The 23,620-nt window shown below is 37.5% G+C and overlaps 2 protein-coding genes across 2 annotated transcripts; both read left to right on the top strand.

Annotated features, from left to right (window-relative positions):
• The first annotated feature begins 1,968 nt into the window (after window positions 1-1,968).
• LOC125236010 lies at window positions 1,969-14,628 on the top strand. The gene is made up of 10 exons (XM_048142692.1): window positions 1,969-2,239; window positions 3,127-3,353; window positions 4,393-4,518; window positions 5,336-5,431; window positions 9,495-9,623; window positions 10,861-11,026; window positions 11,615-11,793; window positions 12,773-12,847; window positions 13,453-13,525; window positions 14,494-14,628. Exons 1-9 carry the CDS (start codon window positions 2,008-2,010, stop codon window positions 13,480-13,482), a joined length of 1,260 nt encoding a protein of 419 aa, XP_047998649.1. The 5' UTR covers window positions 1,969-2,007; the 3' UTR covers window positions 13,483-13,525; window positions 14,494-14,628.
• Window positions 14,547-21,914, top strand: LOC125236009. Its single transcript, XM_048142691.1, has 9 exons — window positions 14,547-14,684; window positions 15,376-15,521; window positions 16,865-17,011; window positions 18,399-18,511; window positions 18,776-19,006; window positions 19,457-19,601; window positions 19,874-20,481; window positions 20,797-20,922; window positions 21,247-21,914. Exons 2-9 carry the CDS (start codon window positions 15,443-15,445, stop codon window positions 21,436-21,438), a joined length of 1,641 nt encoding a protein of 546 aa, XP_047998648.1. The 5' UTR covers window positions 14,547-14,684; window positions 15,376-15,442; the 3' UTR covers window positions 21,439-21,914.
• The last annotated feature ends 1,706 nt before the right edge of the window (window positions 21,915-23,620 follow it).

Here is a 23,620-nt window from a genome sequence, read left to right on the forward strand (position 1 = left end):
TATAGCCTGAGTGTTTTATTTACCTCATTGGTTAAATTTAACCACACATTAGCTTTACCGATTTAACATGAAGTAAACAGGAAAGTATTGACTATAGCCTAACATTTAGTACCTGTACCTACACATATACATCGTCATCTAGATGTATATTATGGTGGCACCCGAAGTACTCGAAAAGATCTGCACACGCACTTTATATAGGCGTGTTCAGAAGTTTGTGAGCACCTAGGCCGCTCCGATATATCTGAAGACGACGACTGTGTGTGAAAGATCAGCAATTCCCGTTAAGTTTGTACATTTGGATCACGTCTCCGATTTGGATAAAAATTGGTAGGCCGATAGAGTCCATGATGCTGAGCAAGATTCACTAGGTCTCCCAAAATGTCCTAGGTTGATTGTATGAAACTTTCCTTTTTTGTTACCGAAAATGTGTAGAAATCTGGTAACAAAAAAGGAAGGTTTCATACAAACTACATAGGACATTTTGGGAAACCTAGTGGATCTTGCTCAGCATCATGGACTATATCAGCCTACTAATTTTTATCAAAATCGGAGACGTGATCCAAATGTACAAACTTAACGGGAATTGCTGAGATATACTCGTATGAAAGGATAGCAAAGGAAGTGAATATTACTTTGTCATCTATACAACTCTTTAATTATATGAACATATTTACATAATTATATAAGAAACTAAGACTAAACTTAAAAGCTATCTAATGTCTAAAATAGGCCCTTGAGGCATTGTACCAAGGATACTGGCGACATTTCCTCGCTGTATCGCAATGCTGATACGTTGTGTGAGGAAGTCGTCAGCTCTTCGGTCACCAGTTACCTCAACCAGACGCTTCGCGATTTCTGTGACCAAGATTCTTTGTCACGATTGTAGATAGATTGTATAATTTAATTTGTGACCGTTTTCTTTTGTCCTTGATTTTAATAAAACATAACATGCAATCACGACTGTGTCTATCTCTATAGATAGCAGCAGCGGCTGGTCCGTACAAGCCGATTCCCACCGGCTTGCCTAAAATTTATTATTACTAGTAAAGTTCCTAATGTTAAGGTATAGGTTTCTTTTTGCTCAGTGTTACCTAGCAGAAATTTTCACCAGCCGCCACTGATAGATAGGCAGAGCACATGAAGCTATTAAAGTTTTAGTGCCACTCTTGGAAAATAAGGGGTTGAAAAAAAACGAAACTGTGACATTGCAGTGACAGGTTGCCCGCCTCTCGCCTACGCCACAATTTAACCCATATCCCACAGTCGACTTCTACGACACACCCACGGGAAGAAAGGGGTGGTGAAATTCTTAACCCGTTCTTAATTCGTCATCACGCGGGTGTTTGATGAGTGATGACATATATTATAAGTAAATGTATGTACAATATTGATGCATAACACCAGAAATAGCAGGGAAAATACAAAGATAATAATAATGTGGTAAAACATTGTCACAGAGTTATTGTTGATTTTAATTAATTTAATGTGTGTTATTTTATTTATAATTAAATATGATCTGTTTATTATAGAAACACGTTTTCCCCAATTGACTCAAGATTGATTATCGAAACTAATAATCTCACCAAAAATATTTCTATCACCCCAAAAGAGGATTATCAATTCGACTTCTATTTTTATGTTTGTTACTTTATACATATCTAATTATATCGTTTGTTATAACAATTATACCTCTAAGAAAAGGTGATAGTTTATGAATTTCACGTCCCCCTTTCCTCCCTAGGGTGTCGTAAAAGTTGACTAAGGGATATAGGTTACATTGTGGTGCCAGCCCATGGCACTCGTCACTGTATCACAATTTCGTTTTCTTTTCATCAATCCCTTAACTGCCGAGAGTGGTACTGAAACTTAGTAACATGAGCTGCCTACCCCGTTTGGAAATAATGGCGTGAGTTTAAGTATGTATAGGAAAAGGATGACGTAACCTCCTCCCGTATATAAGCGACATCACCCTGCTAGCACGCACTCCCGTCCGCACCCGCAGCGATGGCGGCCAGGTTCCTCGTCCCGCTGACCTTCCTCGTCGCTGCCGCGTCGTGCGGCCGCCAAAACAGCCTCACCCTCGTCATAGACAACTCGCCGTCTATGGGCGATGAGATCGCGCAAGTTAAGGAAGCCGCTAAGTCGATTGTTGACACTGTTTTGGGAGAAATATCGAGCCAGATTGAAGATATTGTGCTTGTGACGTTTAGGAATCATGGCGACAAACAAAATCCATGTAAGTTCTCTTGATTACTTTCAGTAAAACTGCTGTAGATACGTAACTAAACTTTCATCCTCTTTAACCTCTTTAGGGGTGAAAATCCAAATGCGCTAATATTTTTCTCCTATTTTAATTTTGTCCTTTTATACTAGTTTCAAGTTTTTTATTTAAAAATGATATTTTATTACTAAGTATACCTACACACTTTCATCCCCTAGCAGTGAACAAATTTTAAAATGTCGAACTTTTATAGTTTTGGTTCTGCGTTGATGAACGGGAAAATGGATGTACGAGTGTAAAATATTTTTCCCCTCACTAGCTCGGAAACACGTGTTTTGTCCTTTAATATCAGCGGGTAAAAACGCAGTTTATCCACTAGTGGGTAAAGTAATTTGACCTTGAATAAAGTCAAATTAACTGCTTTAAAATTGATAAAAGTAGGTGAATCTAGTAATAAAGATGATTTACCACCTGTGGAACTACTGGAAGCAGTGATAAACGCATTTTTTGCGTTGTAGTTTCCTCGCTATAGTGAGGGGAAAAGTTTTTTTTTTTTTTGCACTCGGGTGCAAATGTATTTTACTTCTCGTGTGTTAAAAAACTCGCAAGTTCAGGATTCTATTCTCGAACCACTCGCTTCGCTCGTGGTTCAACTATAGAATCCCTTCACTTGCTCGTTTTTCAATTCCACACTCGGCGTTAAAATACAACTTTGCACCCTTGTATAACAAATAACTATAAAATGTTCATGGATATTTCCGTAACTAATTTGTCCTGAAATGACACAAAATATAAATTTTGTTGTTAGTGAATTTTATTTCTTGAATTGTATTGAAACTTTTCCAATATAAATGTATTTGCTAAGCAAATATAAATGTTAAAATATACCCATGTTTTTTTAGCCGCCATACTTAGAAAAAAAACCCGCGATGAGAGAGAACTCAAACAAGCTCTCGACGCAATAACTCTAGACTCCGCATACTGTTACGAAGTCGCTCTGTCGGGCATCAAGAAGGGTTTGGAGGAGAGCCGACAGGGCTCATACATGTACGTGTTCACTGACACGTCGTCTGAGGACCATAACAGGTTTGAAGAGATCAAGACTATGTGTCAGGAGAAACAAATTCAGGTACGAATTCGTCGTTCGAAAGTCTCTGAACGACGAAATTCTATTTTTGAAAAAATAACGGTTAGCAATTTTTTCTTTAGTAATTATAGTGGTGATTACATTACATATACCTCAATGGGTGATTACCACTCGTTTTCGATGTTAGTTGAATTTGAATCGCTAGTAGTGGAGATATTATTGACGAAATCGTAACGCCGTGGCTTGCGTGAGCGACGGTCGCGCGATGGTCGCGCGACGGCGATGCGACGCAAACGAAATCAAACCTTATCGATATGGAAGTATGAGACGCGACGGCGACGGTCGCACGACGGTCGCGCGACCGTCGCCCACGCAAGACACGGCGTAAGTCGTGTAAATGGGCCTTTATCCTATTCACGAAGAAAATATACCTACAAAAATCCCATAAAATAGTTTCAGTGCCACTCTTGGCAAATAAGGGGTTGAAAGAACGAAAATTGTGACCTTGCAGTGACAGGTTGCCAGCCACTCACCTACGCCAAAATTTTACCCATATCCCACAGTCGTCTATGACACCCACGGGAAGAAGGGGGGTGGTGAAATTCTTAACCCGTTGGGGTGGGGCAAAAGGCACGGGGTTACAAAGAATAAAAACTAATAGTTATCTGTTTTACAAGGGAGCAAAGTTGTTGTTTAACCGCACGTGCCAATATTAATAACCGAGCAAGCGAAAGATTCTAATATTGAACCGCGAGCGTAGCGAGTGGTTCAAAAAGTGGAATCTTGAGCGTCGCGAGGGTTTCAAGGCACGAAGGTTAAACAAACTTTGCCAGCGAGTGAAACACAAAATTGTTCACCACACCAACACGAATAAAATACTGACTATAAAACATCTTCAATATTTATGATTCAAAATCATAATTTATAGTTAAATTCTACCAGTCTGCTTAAGACATCAAGTTAAAATTTGTATGGAATTACTTTGCACTCTTGTTGATAAAATGCAATTTTGCTATCTGTTTTCGAATAGCACAGTAAGCCTTTGCCAGTTGGTGTGATGAAAATATATTTTCTTTTTCAGATTAATATCATTGTGACTGATATTACGTGTGGTCTGGAGTCTGAAGCAGGATACCAGGTTTACCACAAAATAGCAACAGCGTGCAGCGGGCAAGTCCTAAGAGTTGAAAAAGGCGAAGTGCGAAATGTAAGTTTTTCATGCTTTTGTTACACATCACCTGTTCGGAAAGAGTATTTTTCTTCCGTGTGCGTAGCCAAATGCACAAACGCTCACGAAAAACTCACGATAATATCTGTTTTGCAGCTATCTATCTCTATCGCTCTTGGCGCGACTGAGCTAGACTACATTTCTGCGGCGTTTCGGTGGCGTTTCGCGTCGCAGAATGCCATTCGGCTACGGGACCTGTTAGGACTGTTAGGAGAGATCAAAGTTGCCAGTTTTTGGGACCTTCCCGATGAAGATATTTTTTAATGATTAGTCTGATGAAGGAGACAGGAGGTGGCTTTGGAAATCTGTAAATAAATAAAATAAAATAATATTGGTTGCACCTTACACAGATCGAGTCTCGAGCAAAGCGACGAAAGAAAAAAATGTCTCAGGGAGCATTAGTTGCCTGTGGAAATGACAGCATAATTTACGATATGCGTTTGCACACAAACATATCACAACAACAATATTTACACAAAAATATTTAACAAAAAACATTTTTTTTTACAAAATATGGGGTCCAGGACCAGGACCTCTGAGAGGCATGCGTGGGGCAGACGCCAACAGCCCAGAGGCCTTATAAGTGCGTTTTCACGTTATCCGATCCCATACTTTCAAGTAGCCATCTTTGAAATCCTATTCCGACATCCGATATCAGGATCGGATAATGTGAAAACGCACTAAGACAATTTAATCTAAACTCAATGGATACAAATGGCGGATACCACTCACACAATACGATACATCCAGAGATATTGCAGTGCAGCACTTAATTATGATTTATATTTGATTTCAGCTTATGCCCGTTGTAAGGGATACCGTTAAGGGTGACAAGAATGTCGTCAAAGTCGATAACGTCCCTCCCTCTCCGCACGCGTGGAGAGATGTAAAGGTAAGGGAAATTAAAACACTTCTTAGACTTTACGAGGGCTGCTACTTAAGTATCCGGAAAACAAAAACCTAAGAAATATATATGGTTGTAAATGCTTTTATTTCCTTGATATTTGTTTGACGAGAAGAATGATGCACTTATTCCATTCTTATTGTTGCACTTTTCATAGCACTTTTCCATTTTGATTGTTGTACACAAAACGTGCATATTGTAACGTAAAAATGACTATTTTGCCAACTTATCTTTGTTTACAGTCAAATTTTCATGTAATATCTTACAAATGCGCGTCATGCTGTTTTCCAAGAGACGCTTCTATCTTGTGATATATACTATGACTATATTTTGTGGGATAATAGCTGATTTTGAGCCTTTTTTTAATTCATTCATATACATACGATGATCACGATCAAATTCAGCAGTCATTAAACCGTCGATACATATTGATCTTCGATGGGACTTCCTCCCCTAAAGTGAAAAAAATCCGATCCATGCGATATTTTTGAGTAAACCCAAGGAGAAAATCGTAAAAAAACATCACACGAAAAAATTCACTAGTAAATCCGTTGAAGATGAAACAAACAATCTTATAAAAGATGCTACAATTTGAAACCAACTGATAGATATATGAAACAAACTGTATTCTACTTGCAAAGCGTTCTATTTTTATTTTTTATTACTCGTAAGTATAAACATATTCAATATTGTTCCTGTAGGTGGTCCATTCCGGAAACATAAGTAGCAGCCCTCATATTTATCTTCTGCGGAGTTATATTATTGTTAGCAGCAATCAAATCTTGCTGCTCAGTCTAATGTTACTTTTCTTCTCCTGTCATACATTGGGGATACCAGTCAAATTTCAAAGTTACTACCAACCTCTTCCTTATTTTTTTTACATTATAATTATTTTCCAATTCTTTGCTTGTTATAACTTATATACCTATAACTTAGGTACATATATATGTAACTCGTTTATTCCCTGTATTTATTAGAAGGCAACAATGATGCCATGATGACCGTATATTCTTACCGCAGTCATTATATGACTCATAATTCAATTTATCCTTCCTGATGTTTAAATTACTTTATGAAATAAAACTACGGAATCGGATTAGGTACATCGCCTACAGTAAATTAAAAATAAGACATGGAAAAGGGTTCGAAGCATTTTCGCGAGAAGAATTACAATTTTTTAAGTAGGTACATTTTATGTATTTCCTAATGAGAATGGTCCCAAAATTTTCTATTGCGTTCCACTTTGTAACCGCTGTAAGTACAAAGTGTTTGAAAACTGGTAACGATGTGGAAAAAATTGGGACGTTTTTTCAATCAATAAATCAATCAATCAATCAATCATTTATTTGCAAGAATACTTAAAAAAAAAACCGCCTTAAATACTTAAGAAAATAAAACCGCCTTCAAAAATAAGCGCGTTACAAAACACGGAGAAACTAAAAAGCCAAAAATAATAAACCTTTCAATTCAGATTTCTTATCGTATTGCAATAAGCTAAACATCCAAATTATAAACAAATCAATTATTTTTGTAGTCGGTACCAGACCTATTCGTCGCCTGTTTGCCCCACCCAACCATACACAGGCTGGTACCGACTCCAAAAATAATTGATTTGGATGTTTAGCTTATTGCAATACGATAAGAAATCTGAATTGAAAGGTTTATTATTTTTAGCTTTTTAGTTTCTCCGTGTTTTGTAACGCGCTTATTTTTGAAGGCGGTTTTATTTTTTGTTAAAAAGTTTATTTATTTGTTGATTTTTAGTGGTTCCTAGTGATATTATATGTATCAGTCCGAATACATGTACAGTAGTGAAAGAATTATCCTTTAACTCCTAACCATTGAGGAGTTGACCTTCCATCATCAGCTCAGCCACATAAAATTATTACCATCAGACGTAAATACTGGTGTACCTTTGAAAAATAGACTAAAAACATTACATGTGCCTATAACATTTGAAGAGTTCCCTCGATTTCTCCAGGATCCCATCATCAGACCCTGACTTGGTGCCAATGGGACCATCTCGGGGTTATACCGGTTCGATCAAAAAAAAATTTTGAAAATCGGTCCACGATTCTCGAAGATATCGAGTACCTAACATACATACAAAAAAAAAAAAAAACATTCAGTCGAATTGAGAACCTCCTCCTTTTTTGAAGTCGGTTAAAAAGCCGTACCATCGAACCAAAAGCATTTTCATGTAAAACCACCAAGGTACCAAGTTACTTTAAGGTGAAACTTTAAAGCTACCATGGTTAAAAAGTTAGATATTAGGTGTTATGTAGAGCAAAACTTCTAACTTTACAGTAATCTCTACAGCCTGGCAAATAGAGTAGAAATTAAAATTTGTTTCTTTTTTAATGCCGGGATAACGCAAGGAGGATGATGGTGATTGTGGTTTTTCAAAACAAAACGGAACGACACTGTAATGCTGCCACTGATATAATGTCTACTTTTCTTGCCAGTCTACACAAACTCTACACCTTAGCCAGAATATAATAGCTATAGATAGACCTACGTGATTAATCACGCCGTTATCTCTATATGTTGCACATAACCATATTAATAACATAATTTTACATAATCCCACTCTTGACATTTTCTCGCAGTCAGAGCATAAGGTCCTAGCCACTGCAGCCCGTTACCTCGAGTCCATATCCACTCCCAAATTTATTAATATTAATTGATTTTAGTTATAATCTTATTGTTAGTTATGTTTGTAACGCATAACTTGCATGCCTGGATTATACCGGGTGCCCGGTAATTAATGGACAACCTTTTATCCACCAAGAGGGCACCTTATACTGGTCCAGAAAATCGACATTAAGGTTTAGTAAAAGTCGCCTGGTTTTCGAGATTTTCACACTTTTTAAAATTTTAATATTAAAATTTTAAAAATTGTGAAAATCTCGAAAACCAGGCGACTTTTACTAAACCTTAATGTCGATTTTCTGGACCAGTATAAGGTTCCCTCTTGGTGGTTAAAAGGCCTGTCGCCTTGTTTTCGAGATTTTAATTAATTAAAAAGTGTGAAAATCTCGAAAACCAGGCGACTTTTACTAAACCTTTATGTCGATTTTCTGGACCAGTATAAGGTGCCCTCTTGGTGGTTAAAAGGTTGTCCATTAATATCCATTGAAATTTTAAAAAGTGTGAAAATCTCGAAAACCAGGCGACTTTTACTAAACCTTAAAGTCGATTTTCTGGACCAGTATAAATAAGGTGCCCTCTTGGTGGATAAAAGGTTGTCCATTAATTACCGGGCACCCTGTATGTAAATTATTTAAAGTCACATACAGGTCGAACGCGATTATTTAACATTATTTTACCTTTTTTAATCGCGTTCGACCTGTATTTGACTTTAAATATGTGTACAAAGCGCGAGAACTGTGTTATATATGTAAGTTGGTTAAGTAAATAATGATGATTTCAGTCTCAAAATCTAATCAAGATACCATATTAAAAAAGTAAAATCACAATAAACAGAAACACACACAACCTCACGCACACACACACACACACACACACAGGATATATGCTTAAATAAGTGAAAAAAGCTGTTATGTTATTTTAAATAAATAAATAAATATTGGGGACACCTTACACAGATCAACCTAGCCCCAAACTAAGCAAAACTTGTACTATGGGTGCTAAGCGACGATATACATACTTATATAGATAAATATATACTTATATACATAGAAAACATCCATGACTCAGGAACAAGTATCTGTGCTCATCACACAAATAAATGCCCTTACCGGGATTCGAACCCAGGACCGCGGCTCAGCAGGCAGGGTCACTACCGACTGAGCCAGACCGGTCGTCAAAATTTATATTACGAAAATTATATTAAGAAAATTTAAGTTCCTTATTAGTAAGTACTTAATTATAGAAATGTCTTACTCATTCATTTTAATCTTGTGTATTTATTTTTAATTGCAAACACTGTTTATGTCCTACGTCCACCCCTCAGGCTATGCCTAGTGTGGGGACCAGACTAAAATGTAACTCACTGTGTTATTTAAATAAATGTTTCAATGTTTCAAAGTTCAACATCGACGACCAAACGGAGTACGCTGTGGTGTCGGCTTCTGGGGCCGGTGTAGATCTGCAAGTCTACGACCCGAATAACCACAAGATAACCGGCACGCATATGACATGGTTGAGCAATGTGAAGGTAATAGTCACATTTTTTTTCATAGTCAAATAATAGTACATTACGATACAAGTGCGTAAAAAAGGAAGTTCGAAACGAGTGGCGATAAATTATAACACGACCGAAGGGAGTGTTTTAAATCGATACGAGTTACGAATTTCCTTTTTGCACGCGTATCGTACGAGGTTTTTCAGTACAGATGACCCTCCGAAGTTTCGACCTGGCATATAATGAACCGCTTCTCGCACTAGTGCGTAATAAAAACACCATCTGTACTGAAAATAATATTAAGTTACTCTCCCATATAAAATGTATGAAAGGGTCAAATATTTTTCAGTACACATGGTGTTTTTTTATCGCAGTAATGCGCAAAATTGTTCATAATGAGTCTATGTCGAACTTCAAAGGGTATACATACATAAGTACACACTGAAAAATTGTCGTTTCACCCCCTTCGGTCAATTTCGGTTTCAATTTATCACCACGAAACAACTTCCTCTTTTTCGTACTTTTGTCTTAATACTCTTAATGTAGATACCTATTATTTTCACGATTTCGGGGTTGGTCCTATAAGGCCCACTTGCACCCATTGAGTAAGTATTACTTTAATTACTCAAAGCTTGCACCAAACATTTTACTCTGACCTATACATATACCGGGTGGAACATGACGAGGTACTATTTATCCTTGAAATGGGAGATAGCCTTAGGACTAGGTACATTTTTTCCATAGAGACTTTATAATTTTTTTTAACTTCTTTTTACTATTTTCAAGTAAAATTGCCTTTTAAAAATGTACATATTAACCCTAACCTAACCCTAATTGCAAAAATATATTAGTTAATTGTATAGTTCCTAGGAAAAAATGTAGTTTTAAGGCTACACGATCTCCCGTTTCAGAAATAGTACATTGTAGTGCTCCACCCTATTTGTCTGAAGTTTTCAGTACCTGTGGCCCATTTCACAAAGCTGAAAGTTACAAGTTACGAAGTCCCTTTTCAACTTGTCATATTAGACACTGACAACCAATTGTAACTTGTTGCTTCGAAAAATGGTCCCCAGGGGCAACAACATGTATAAATATAGTGCGAAAATATTTGCCTTCGAATTGTTATGGAAACGTACGAACCTGTCATGCTATTTCAGTCAGTCTCAGTACAAGATGTACTGACATTGACTGAACTAGCATGACAAATACGAACGTTTCCGAAGGAAACCCTTTTCGCACTACTGTATATCTAAGAATACGTCAATTTCAGGTCATAAAGATAGGAAACTTAGTTCCTGGCACCTACACAGCTAAGGTGAAGGGCAACTCACAAGTCAGTATAATGGTATACGGACGGACGGATTTCAAGTTCCAACATGGCTTCTCCACCGCTGTGCAGACCAACATGCAGGCTACTGACACACAACCCACTACAGGTACAAACAATATACAAAAGGGATAGGCAGAGCACGTGAAACTACTCATGTTTCAGTGATACCACAGTATAATAAAGAGTACTATCGTACAGTATGGCCATTCCCGCTCCCCGCTGAAAGCGCCGCCCACCCCCTCTCGGTTCTCACAGTTACCGCCTGTCAAAAACGCGAATAGTCAACCCTGTCATATCTCACTCATACAAGCATGGTACGCGTTCACCTACACGAGCTTATAATGTGTGCTAGGAACGCGCCTCTTTAATATATTTGATGGCCAGTGTTCGAGATGTGCTGATACTATTAGCTAGGGTTGAGAAAAATAGTATCATGGGGCATTAGTTAAATATTGCAAATGAGTGTAGGTATAATTTAATCACGAGGACTTGCCGAAGCTTGAATAGCTCGAGTTTAAACGCAATGTTCTTTTTTGTCACATTTGCAATAAAAAAAGTTTATTTTGATCAAGAACGATTTAATACTGGACTAACAAAGCCCATACAAAAAGGCGTACTCATAAAATGTATCCCATATCCCACAGTCTAAAACACCCACGGGAAAGCATACAATTTAAAATTTGTCTGTTAACAGCCGTCCCAACTCTCCTCATGGTGTCCGTACAAGACAAGAAGCACTCCGCAGTCATCCGAGAGGTGGCGCTACTGAACATGCGCGACCAGGTCATCATGAAACTGCCGCTCACCAACGTGCAAGGAGACATCTATAAGACCAACATGTTCCTGTCTCCGGAAGACACGTTTAAAATCGCTGTACGTTACTTTGACCCTTCTTTTGCAATGTCCTGTCACGGTCACCAGATTTATTTTAAAACACAAAAAAAATAGAAATTTAAATATTTGTCACATGTTATGACTAGAGCTAGAGGTCCTAGAGGTCCGCGCCGCAGCCTAAAACACCGGCGGCGCGGTGAAGAACATTGTTTTGAAAAATGAAAATTCGATAAGTTTTTCTCAAATATCTATAATTACATTATATATGTTGTTTTACTTTCGTAAATTATAGCTTGCAAAATATTACGTTTAAGAGAGGCCCACTGATAACGATTAACAAAAAATCGACATAGTGGCCTTGAATAACCTTCACGCACCGGACAAGGTATAAATTTTACAAATTTCTGAAGACACGTTTAAGATCGCAGTTCGTAAACTTATTTTTATCATGCAGAAACTGCTAGCGATACTACAATAATATTTTTAAATTAAAGGAAAAAATTAAAAATGCACTCCTCCGGCGTTGAAACTGCGACCTACTGCTTTGCCGGATCAGTTGCTATGACTATGACCAACTTCGCCACGTAGGCCTTCTGGATGCGTGCGAATTCTTCCATGCCTTCCCTCAATTCCTAGACGCCTTAGTGCGGTTTCACATTATCCGATCCGATATCGGATACATTACAGGTGCCATCTTGGATTTTTTCCATTGAAATCCTTCCGACATCCGATATCGGATCGGATAATGTCAAAACAGACTTAGGGTGTCGTATAGAGACATCTACCTATAAGAATGTATCTTAATAGGCACTGAAGTCTCAATTTACATAGAGATTTCGCTAGTAACAATAATTAATGTTAGTATCGATGTATTGTATACGTATCTTTGACATTGCCCCTGTTTTTACTATGTCCTGTCACGGTCGCTAGATCTAGGAAACTAAGCAAAAGAAAACTTAAAATACGAAACATTTCGCTATTTATTTGCGTTTTTTATAAATTGGGTGTAATTTTTCAGGTGGTTGGAACATCGAAAAGCACTGGGGCTGAAATAAAGCGTGTCGCTAAAACGCCTGTCACGCCATACAGTCAGGTAAACGCCGAAAATAGGGAACTTGATTGTTTTTTTTATTATTATTATAAACTTTCCAGTGATTGACCTTAGTCGCACCTGATGGAAAGTGACGACAAGGCCGAGGTTGTAGCTCACTTTGTTCAGTAAGATTGTTACTTAAAATAAAAATTTTATACCATGCACGAAATAAATGTTTCAGATAATTATAAGAAAATATCATGAACAGAAGTTATTTTAACATCCAACTTCAACTTGTAAAAAGTCGCCCGGCTAGAAATATTAAAGACGGACAACGACAGTGACGTCACTGAATTCATTTGATCATAAGTACGTAAATTCGTTTGTTGAAGTCGTTCAAATTCGTTTTGTCATCTGTGATATTAAACTGTGTAATTTCCGAGAGTAATAGCAAGGCAAACGGTTTAGTTTCTCTTTTAATAGCTACTATTAGATATAGCAGACATCTCTTTTTCTTTAGCGCTTAATGAATGAAGATATGTACCTCTGAAACGTTGTTTGATCTCCAGTTTTGGTGCTGATTGTACCACCAAACTTTGTTTTTTTAGGTATATATTAAAGGCGAAGAAATAACTAAGGTGATAATTTAATATGTTTCATTTCAGTGGCTCCATCTATATCTAAACCCACGTTAGTTCTACGCGTTAGTGAAGGCGACGCAGTTGACTTACATTGCAAGTAAGTTCGTTAAGTGTTAACTGGTTAAATTCACATTTATTTTTATATTAAGGTTTTTCAAGATAAATATATCTACAGCCGAATGGCACAATCGCTACGAAACGCTTTTATCTATCTCTATCGCGCTTGCGTATTGGCGCGACAGAGCCAGCGGCGTATCGCTTTCGTTTGGCGTCGGAGTAATGCCATTCGCCAGATAAAGTTATCACTATCCTTTTCATCATTCGTATAAATGACAATGACAGCTAACATTTATCTGACAGATATTATTTATCTGGCGATTGAAAAACCAGCCCTAAATATGTTAGGTCCTATGACGTCACTACGTGACTGACAGCGGTTTCGGCGGCCAAAGTTTAAAAAAATATTATACACATTTTGTACGTAGTCATCATTCACTTTTAATACCCAAAATCTATAAATATTGGTGTTTTATGTAAAGTACTAGGGATGTCATGAATGTCGCATGTGTCACATTCGCGAATGCGAATGCGAATATTCAGAATGCGAATGTGCGAATGCGAATGCGAATATCGCTGAATTTCATAAAAAACCAAAATAAAAACCAAGCAATCACCAACAACCCGCTGGGTAAAAATGCTTACTATTGGTCATAATGCCGAGTACGAACTTTACGCCGAACGAATTTGAGCTATCTGCGCATGCGCGAGTCGACAGTCGACAAGTAGCAATTGGAGCGGCCGGCGCGGGCGAGGAACAAGCTGCGACTTGCACATATTCGCATTCGCAAAACATTCGCATCGTTTGAAGCGAATGCGAATGTCAATGCAAATGTTTAAAAGAATGTACAAATCTTTCGCATATGCGAATGCTAATGAAAATATTCGTAACATCCCTATAAAGTACTACAAAAAACAATCATTTCTTCTGCCAAATGCTATATGCGTCTATTAGCCTATTATTAGAGATACTCCACTATCCTTTTTAATCACAAAAAAATCTTTCAGAATCATCGCCGGCAAGCCTAGGCCCCAAATATCGTGGTACGTGAAGAAACAAGGCGCAAGCGCGTTCACTCCGCTCCTTAACACGGGCGAAGAGTACCACATTGCTGCAGCTCTGACCAACGATCAGTACAAGTGCGTTGCAACGAATGTGAAGGCTACAGACGAATATACTGTTACTCTTGTCTTGCAAAGTAAGTGCAAATATCTTTTATACGGGATGTAATTTTTATGACTAGCAATACTTTATGGATATGCTGGGCTGAATGATAGGTACAGTTGACTACAAAGAGATGTATCCATTTTTTCACCTTAAGTATTGCATTGTAATAAGGTGAAAAAGTGGATTTGTAGTCGACTGTACATAGACTTTTATTTTGTCTCAAAAATCTAACGTGTGAGCAGTTGAGCACACGCCGCCGCACAGTGGTGACGTCACGATCGAGTTGATCTGTTGACGCGGGCGATTGTTTATACTGATGCACCATAATCTCCATCGCTTTCTGTCCATAATCTATGAAAATTAAGAAATGTTTTTGGCTAAAACAAAGGTAAGGTTCATTAAAGTAATTATACGAATGACAGAAATGCTCGGGTAATTACAAAAGGGAAATCTTGATATGATGGAAATAATGGTGATTTTATGCGACTTTCGAAATTAGACGACTTTCAGAATTACCCTAATGCTCCTTAAACTTTTTTATGGGCAAGATCAATATTGCCGGTCATAAAAATTACACGATGTGTTGTAGATTTTTCGATGATGTTTCTACCTAAGCTACGCGAAACATTTTTCATTTTCAGCCTACCCCTTTACGGAATACCGGCGCAAATATTTGCATGTAAAATTTAAACAAAACTGATCAAATGATGTAAATATTTCAGGCCCCCCTCGGATAGTGTTCATCCTCCGAACAGCCCCTCCTACTCAGGTGTCGAAGGCGATGTGGCCATGAGACTGTTGTGTGTCGCTCGTGGGTTCCCCACCCCTACCGTCCGTTGGGAAATCGACGGCAAAGTTGTTGGCACAGGTAAATATAGAACATTTAAGATTAAAATTTTGAAAAACCCCATTATATAAATTTATCAATTTCCGCTACCTTAAGGTTGTCTGGAAGAAATCGCTCTTTAGCGATAAGACCGCCTGTTGTTTACCTTTGTTCGTGTTTCTTCCTTGTTTTGTATTGTTGTATTTTATCAAGGTGTGCAATAAAGAGTATTGTATTGTAAAACCCCTGACTATTTACGATATAGTAGACGGATTTTCATGAAACATGGCTAAGAACACTCCCGACTAACTCAGCTTTCGGACAAAAAAAACTAAATCCAAATCGGTTCATCCGTTCGGGAGCTACGATGCCACAGACAGACACACACAGACAGACAAACAGACAGACAGACAGACAGACAGACACGTCAAACTTATAACACCCCGTCGTTTTTGCGTCGGGGGTTAAAAAATAAACGTATAGATTAGGTATAGACGGTCAAGCAGAAAATTCGCGAAATTCAAATTTCTATGGCACGATACACCTTCGCCAATACTTTTTCAATATTTTTAAGTGTGATGGCTCGTCCATGATTCTTTAACGTCATGGTTTTGGAGGTAGGCACACGCTTTCTGAAGTCAAGGACGGCGAGCCCTACATTTTTTTTAATAAGTATGCCGCCTTTTTAACCCCCGACGAAAAAACGACGGGGTGTTATAAGTTTGACGTGTCTGTCTGCCTGTCTGTCTGTCCGTCTGTCTGTCTGTGCTGTGTCTGCCGCCTTTTTAGTGACAAGACAAGATTTGCTTGCCCGTCTACTAGGTGATAGTGGCTAATGACCTTGCATACGAATCGGAAGTCTAGCCCATCTAGCACAACTTGTCGCGCGAGTCCATACTTGAAGTCGCGCTTGATGTATGGACTCGCGCGCGACATGACAAGTTGTGCTTTAGGGTCAGGTGGAAAACCACCCATCCACCATCACCACCACCATGTAGGCTGTAGGCCATCGGTACTGAAAAACGTTGTACGATACACGTGCAAAAAGGAAATTCGCAACTCGTGTCGATTTAAAACACTCCCTACTGTCGTGTTTTAATTTATCGCCACTCGTTTAGAACTTCCTTTTTACGCACTTGTATCGTAATGTACTACTATTTTGTATAATTACAACATAATTATTATAATAATTATGTAATACGTTCGTTCTTTAAAACATTAACTATACTCTGTCAACCAAGTCTGTCAGTAAATAAGAACAAAGCAAACTATATGCTTCCTTTTCTTTTGGGGTGCTAGAGAAAAGGTTACCTATAGATAGTTTTCTTAGTTCTTATTTACTGACAAACTTGTTTGACAGAATATAAAGTTTAACTCTGTTCCAGACAAATCAAAGGGCCTGTACGTGGAAAACAACGGCCTTATTCTGCGGAACCCCAAGGAAATCCACTCCAGCGTCAACTCTCACTACGTTTGTCGCGCCAAGAATGACCACGGTGAAGCTGTTCAACCATATGAAGTTACTATTTCAAGTAAGTATGACCAGGGACATTCTCCCGATCGGGCGATTCCGGCTTCGTAGCAATAAAGTTAAGTGAGGTCGAGAAAGAAATAACTCTTTCTCGCTCTCACTTAATTACGTGAAAAAATCCAAGGTGCGGTAGTTTGTTAGCTAGTTAGGGCCACTTCCACCAACGAAAACGGAGGATTAACCCACCTATATATGGAATTTGACAGTTGACAGCCCACTAACCCTAAGTTAAGTGGTTGGTGCAAGTGGGCCTTTATAGCTACCTACTTTTAAAGTTCTTACAACTTGACGACCGGTCTGGCTCAGTCGGTAGTGACCCTGCCTGCTAAGCCGCGGTCCTGGGTTCGAATCCCGGTAAGGACATTTATTTGTGTGATGAGCACAGATATTTGTTCCTGAGTCATGGATGTTTTCTATGTATATAAGTATGTATTTATCTATTTAAGTATGTGTATCGTCGCTTAGCACCCATAGTACAAGCTTTGCTTAGTTTGGGGCTAAGTTGATCTGTGTAAGGTGTCCCCAATAAAAAAAAAAAAAAAAAAAAAACTTGACACTTGACAGCCCTTTGTGTGCGCTACTACAGATAAGATGATTACTTGATTTTTGACAACCCGAGATAGTCGAATGGGATCATGCCATGCATTAGATATGGACATCATGATTCGACCCTGAACTGCTGCCAATATTCAGTTTTGTAGGAAGTGTTCTTTCTGTGCGTCAATCGCAGTATAAATTAGGCCTATGTTGGAGCCGTAGCGCTTGCGTGATACTTGCGTGATAAACCGTATTTCATAGTGTTGAAATATGTAAAATATAAAACAAAAGTTATGATTTTTAAATATATTTCTGTATTACAGTAATAAATAATAGTATCACCATTAGCAGATAAATATTTACTTATGATGTAAATAAATAAATATTAAATAAATATTATAGGACATTCTTACACAGATTGACTGAGGCCCACGGTAAGCTCAAGAAGGCTTTGTTGTGGGTATCAGACAACGTGATATAATATATAAATACATATATAACATAGAAAACATCCATGACTCAGGAACAAATTCTGTCTCATCACACTAATAAATGCCCTCACCGATTTTTCGAACCCGGGACCGCGGCGTAGCAGGCAGGGTCACTACCGACTGCGCCAGACCGGTCGTCAAATAAATGTATAGTTTCGTAAACCAAGTTTATCAGTGATATTACTATTAAAAGAAACTTAAATTTGTCTTGAGATTTTTCCAAAGATCTATTTCCAAATTAGGAATTCATAACAGGAGTAGTAAAACGTATTCATTCAATGATATTAGAGTGGAAGTAGAAGGTGGAAGAAAATAAAATAATTATGAATATTTACTTTAAAAAATATTATATTTTTTCAGAATTCGTCGATTCTGATCACGCTAATGGTAGCCACTTCGGTTCTCTAGAACATCCATTCGATTTTACCTGCCCACTGCCCTATACTGACCCCAAATCAGTGAGATGGTTCAAGGTAATTTTCTTTTTTTTTTTAAATATTGTGTTAGCAATTATATAGTCAATTAAACATATTGAAGTACCTTTAATATTATTAAAGTAAGTTTCCGTATATTTTACAGAATACCTAAGTTATAAAACCCGTTTAAATATATGACTGTTGAATATAATTTTTTTTTTTTTAAATTACAACTTTAAAAAAGAAACAATCAGGTGAAATGAAAAGTTTAGACGGTAAGAATTTAAATGAAGAATCATAATTTTGCTGTTGCCTTTCCAGAATTTCACTCACTATATGAGTGGCCCGACCATACATTTCGATCATCCGACGGACATCGACAGTGGTAACTACACCTGCCGTGTAAGCGACATGAACGGCGCTGTCTCTCACACTGTTGAAATCATTTTTGGGTCTCCGCCTAAAAGAGATCAAGTATCATTCAACGTTAACTGGAGTGGAGAGCAATGGAAGAAAATCTCTTGTTATTCCAATGAAAGGCCGTTAGGAAAGGTAGGCACTGAAACTTTATATTTGAGTAACTAACTGTGTTTGACGAAACGCCTATCCTCTGCCTGTAAATGCAATAGGACTAAACTCAAAAGAAGAAAATATAAGCGAAGAGACTGATCCCACAGTCAAACTGTGTAAACCGTTTTGTGGAAAATACGTTACTCTAATAAATGTACCTTTTCTGATAATAAATAAACAATAATAATAAATCGTTGAGGTAATAAAAGACTAACTCCGTTTTCACATTATCCGATCCGATATCGGATTCCGGAAGGATTTCAATGGAAAAAAGCAGATGGCGCCTGTAATATATGGGTTATCGGTCCTACATTCGATATCGGATCGGATAATGTGAAAACGCACTAAAACTACCGTTCTCGTATGCTTTTGGAAATGCATGTATGAGTTTATGTATGTGTAAGACTAACGTGATTATACGTTTTTTTTCAGTACGAATGGCTTTACAACGGGAAGAAAATAGAAGGTGCGCGTGGGCAATCCCTGCTGCCGATCGGTTGGGGACAATACACTTGTAAAATCACTCACCCGCTCGGAAACCTGGTTCTCGATTTTAAAGTTAAAACAAAGAATAAGGGTAAGTAAAAGCAGTAGAACACATATTTTAGTAATTACTGATTACGATTAGATACCCATAAACGACCCAGCAGCATTTTCCAATTTAAAATGTGCAAAAATCGGAAATAACTTACCTAACTGTTTTGTTCTAAGTGTGGAGTGCTCCTCTGCACATTGTTCAAACTACTGCAGCATCTTTTAACTCATCAGTCTATTTCTATTTTCCTGACAAATGGCTCGACTCGGGTTTTAAAATAGTAGCAGCATTTATAATTCAATAACTTTTTTCAGAATGTGGGATGCCAATATCATTTTTGAAGTCTGAACATGCACCTCTTGTGTTGGACTCGTCTCTAACATGGCTTGCCACTTCAATCAGCGGACAATATTTAATGTTGCCACACTCTGAAAAACTACAGTTAATTTGCCAAGATGAAAAATCATCGTCAAACGGCTTTACTAAATTCCCTGTATCAAAATCGATTTACGCCACTTGTGATAAAGAAGACTCTTTCTTAGTTGAAGGCAAGCCTCAGAAAATATCTGAACTGAACTGCAAAAATAGCGTAACATCAAGTGTACGTAAAACTGGAAGACCATGCTTGGGTGCACACACGGAATTGATGGAAGTTGGATTCCATATTAATGGCTTCACCAACGTTTACCAATCTTGCGTAGATACCGCCAAAAATGTTCCTTTGTACACTAAAATGAATACAATCGGCATCAAGAAGGAGTCTAATGGAAAAGTTAAGGCGGTTAAAAGAACTTGTGTGGGCAAATGTTGCTATGAAAAGATACAGTTAGTGAACGCTGATGACGTCAGTTTTGGTCCAGCAGAAAAGGCAACATTCATTGATTATCTCAACTCTGTGCCATATTGCAAGCCGAAAAATAACGTAAGTGTTCAAACTATCATAATATTAACTTCTGTTTTTAATAAAAGAGGAGATGTTTTGGTATTAAGAAAAAAAATCAACTCAAGTAAATATACATGAACACTCTCATAAATAAAAACTAACATTAATATCCTATTTCTACCTACATTCAATTCAAGAGCCTGTGTTGTTTAAGTAGCTACGTCAATCCAACTTGTCTAGCTCACGTATAGCTAGATTATTTTCTTAATTTCATTCATTTATTTTGCAAAGCGTATTACAAAGGTCTTCATGGTTCATATGGTCGTAAAATAAACATTTTTTTTTTTTTTTCAGACTGATTGGCATGCTATAGAAGAGATAAGTCGGGAAAGAGCGGAGAGTGAACTATTCACTGTATGGTCTGGAGCTACAAACTACGAACAAGTAGGCGGGATTTGGACACCCAAGTATTTATGGAAGGTAATTTACACCCATTGGTAACTATTGTAGTTTAGTTACCTATTTGTGCATCAAGATAGCACAATTGATATCTGCATCGAGTAAAAAATTCGAGCCCCTCACTACTCTCCAGATTCTAAATTAGAATCGTTTCGTTTCTTTGGGACTCAATTCATGAAATGTAAATAAATTTTGTCTCGTGTAACACTTACAATTTTTCACCTCAGCAGGGCAACAAAAAGAAAAAATGTAATGCATTTATAAATAAAGAAAAATTATTTTGCAAGATAACCACTCGAATGATCCTCACACTGTGCACACTGTAACGATAACATTTTGTTAAAGGTAATAAAACAGATGGACACATCAGAGACGATGGTGGTGGTCCACCAGAACACGGAGCCAGCTGGACCGAAGTTGTGTTCCGGAACATGTGGCGAGGAGGTGGTCTGGTTCGAGCCTGTGGGCGACCGCACTTACTGCTGCAGTGTGGACGACTTTAAGAAAGCGTTCGGTGTAGCCATTGATTTTAAATAGATTTTAAATATAAACGCCATATGTTGATGAAACATATAGCAGATTACTTTTGTGTTTGATCCAGAAAAATCATTTCAGTCACAGTGTGACTAGTAAAACATAAATTTAATGTATTGTTCAACAAAAGTAATTTCCGTATCGATTTCTTCTAATAGCTTTTCAAAGTTGTTAGTGAGCTGTTCTTATGTAACTATATAGTGATCCAGAAAATATTATTATTATTTTTCCACTGATCTCTATCCAGTGCTATGTCTGACCATTCCTCCAAGAAGGAGTCCAGTTCATCCCTCCATCGCCGGCGGGATCTGCCGGATCCCCGATCAGAGTTGTTTCCCGGATCCAGAAAATAATTTTCATTAAATATATTTCTATCATACCATACGACCATTTTCTAACTCTGTGATTTGGTACCTAAATTTATACTCGGGTTATATGCTGTTGAATATTTGCTTTCAATAAAAAATACATAATAAAAATTTTGTTTCACTCTACATACCTACTTCGAACTATGGAGTTGCAAAGCAAACATCAATTTGCTCCTTAATCTCTTACCAGCCGTCATGGCACTATGGATGTTCATCACAAACGTCACGGGACAGACAAAGTTTAGCAGTTGGAGTCGAAACGTATCGCTGTCAAAGAATAAAATATAGACGGTCAAGCACATCGTGTCAATAACATTGATAATATAGAGGCTAAGCCACATAAAATTAAATATATAACTAAAAAAGCCCTGTTAAACCTTAAGTCATAAATAGAATTGTAAAACAAAGTATATATAGAATAATTAAAAATACATTTAAGTTTTTTGCATGTATTTAATTATAAATGTAAAGATAGGCCACTCGTCTTGGCTAACAATCTAGAATAATATAGATTAGGCTAAGATCTAAGCATGTACTGATTAAATTTATTTGAATGAAATAAACAGTTCAAAAATTTTAATTTAAAAAAAAATAACAAAAGGCACAAAATCCTTTGTCAGACTACACGTAGCTTGGCAAAAAAGAGTAGAAACGGAACTCTTTTTTTATCATAGCAACACTTACTAGTCTCATACAAAATTTACAAAAGTAACTCAATACTTGCCACATACATACATACAATCACGCCTGTTTCCCAGAGGGGTAGGCAGAGATCACGGATTTCTATTTACTACGATCCTGACAAATCACTTTCGCTTCACACACTTTCATAACGTTTCTCATACACGCTCGTCGGTTTCGAGTACTTCTGACCTGGCCTTTTTGCAATACTTCCCCGATTTGAACAAGAAAAGTTCGCCTAGGTCTTCCACTTCCAACTGACCCTTCCACTCTTTTTTCACTTGCCACATAACATGAAAAACGGTTTACATCGACGGTGGCGTCCCAATAATAATTTTCTATTAATTTTTGCCAAAATTTAGACTTTTTTAACTTATCCTCTGGCAGCCCTAATCAAAAGTGTCAATGTCAGTTGTCCATAGATTTAGAATTATTAAACTAGATTGTGGAATCACATTTTTTGCCATACTAAATTGAACCTTATCACTGAGACAGAAAGGTGATCGTATCAGACTATCGAAAACGGTCCACATGAGAGGGCATTGTTTGGGCTGGTGTCCCTCTCGCACGTGTGGCCAGTGTTAATGAGGTTACCATAGTAGTAGTATTTTTATCTGTATATTACCTGACTTTATAACTTCTTATATTATTTTAGTGTTATATTCAAACTAGGGTTTCGATATATTTCAAAGAATTGGAAAATAATTATAATGTAATTATTTTGATGCCATTAAATCAAAGATTTGTATAATTAAACAATATGTTCAAATGGGTATTAGTAGATTTGGTAGTAACTTTGAAATTTGACTGGTATCCCCAATGTATGACAGTGATGACGTCACTGAATAATGTTGACATTGTCAGTAAGTGCGAGAGGGACACCAGCCCAAACAATGACCTCTCATGTGGACACACTTTTTGACCTAACTACTCATTCTGGTTTAACTGTAATTCTGTGGACATGACAACTAAAGTGACAACTGCACAGAATAACAGTTAAACCAGAATGAGTAGTTAGATCAAAAAGTGTGTCCACATGAGAGGTCATTGTTTGGGCTGGTGTCCCTCTCGCACTTACTGACAATGTCAACATTATTCAGTGACGTCATCACTGTCATACATTGGGGATACCAGTC

Source organism: Leguminivora glycinivorella, chromosome 18 (assembly GCF_023078275.1).
Source record: "Leguminivora glycinivorella isolate SPB_JAAS2020 chromosome 18, LegGlyc_1.1, whole genome shotgun sequence".
NCBI lineage: Eukaryota > Metazoa > Arthropoda > Insecta > Lepidoptera > Tortricidae > Leguminivora > Leguminivora glycinivorella.

Excerpts from the sequence above, each read along its gene's own strand:
- LOC125236010 (XM_048142692.1), top strand. The coding sequence starts at position 2,008 with ATGGCGGCCAGGTTCCTCGTCCCGCTGACCTTCCTCGTCGCTGCCGCG. Across the intron at positions 11,027-11,614 it reads TGACACACAACCCACTACAG|CCGTCCCAACTCTCCTCATG; the intron begins GTACAAACAATA and ends GTCTGTTAACAG. Across the intron at positions 11,794-12,772 it reads AAGACACGTTTAAAATCGCT|GTGGTTGGAACATCGAAAAG; the intron begins GTACGTTACTTT and ends GTAATTTTTCAG.
- LOC125236009 (XM_048142691.1), top strand. The coding sequence starts at position 15,443 with ATGAGACTGTTGTGTGTCGCTCGTGGGTTCCCCACCCCTACCGTCCGT. Across the intron at positions 19,602-19,873 it reads AGTTAAAACAAAGAATAAGG|AATGTGGGATGCCAATATCA; the intron begins GTAAGTAAAAGC and ends AACTTTTTTCAG. Across the intron at positions 20,482-20,796 it reads ATTGCAAGCCGAAAAATAAC|ACTGATTGGCATGCTATAGA; the intron begins GTAAGTGTTCAA and ends TTTTTTTTTCAG.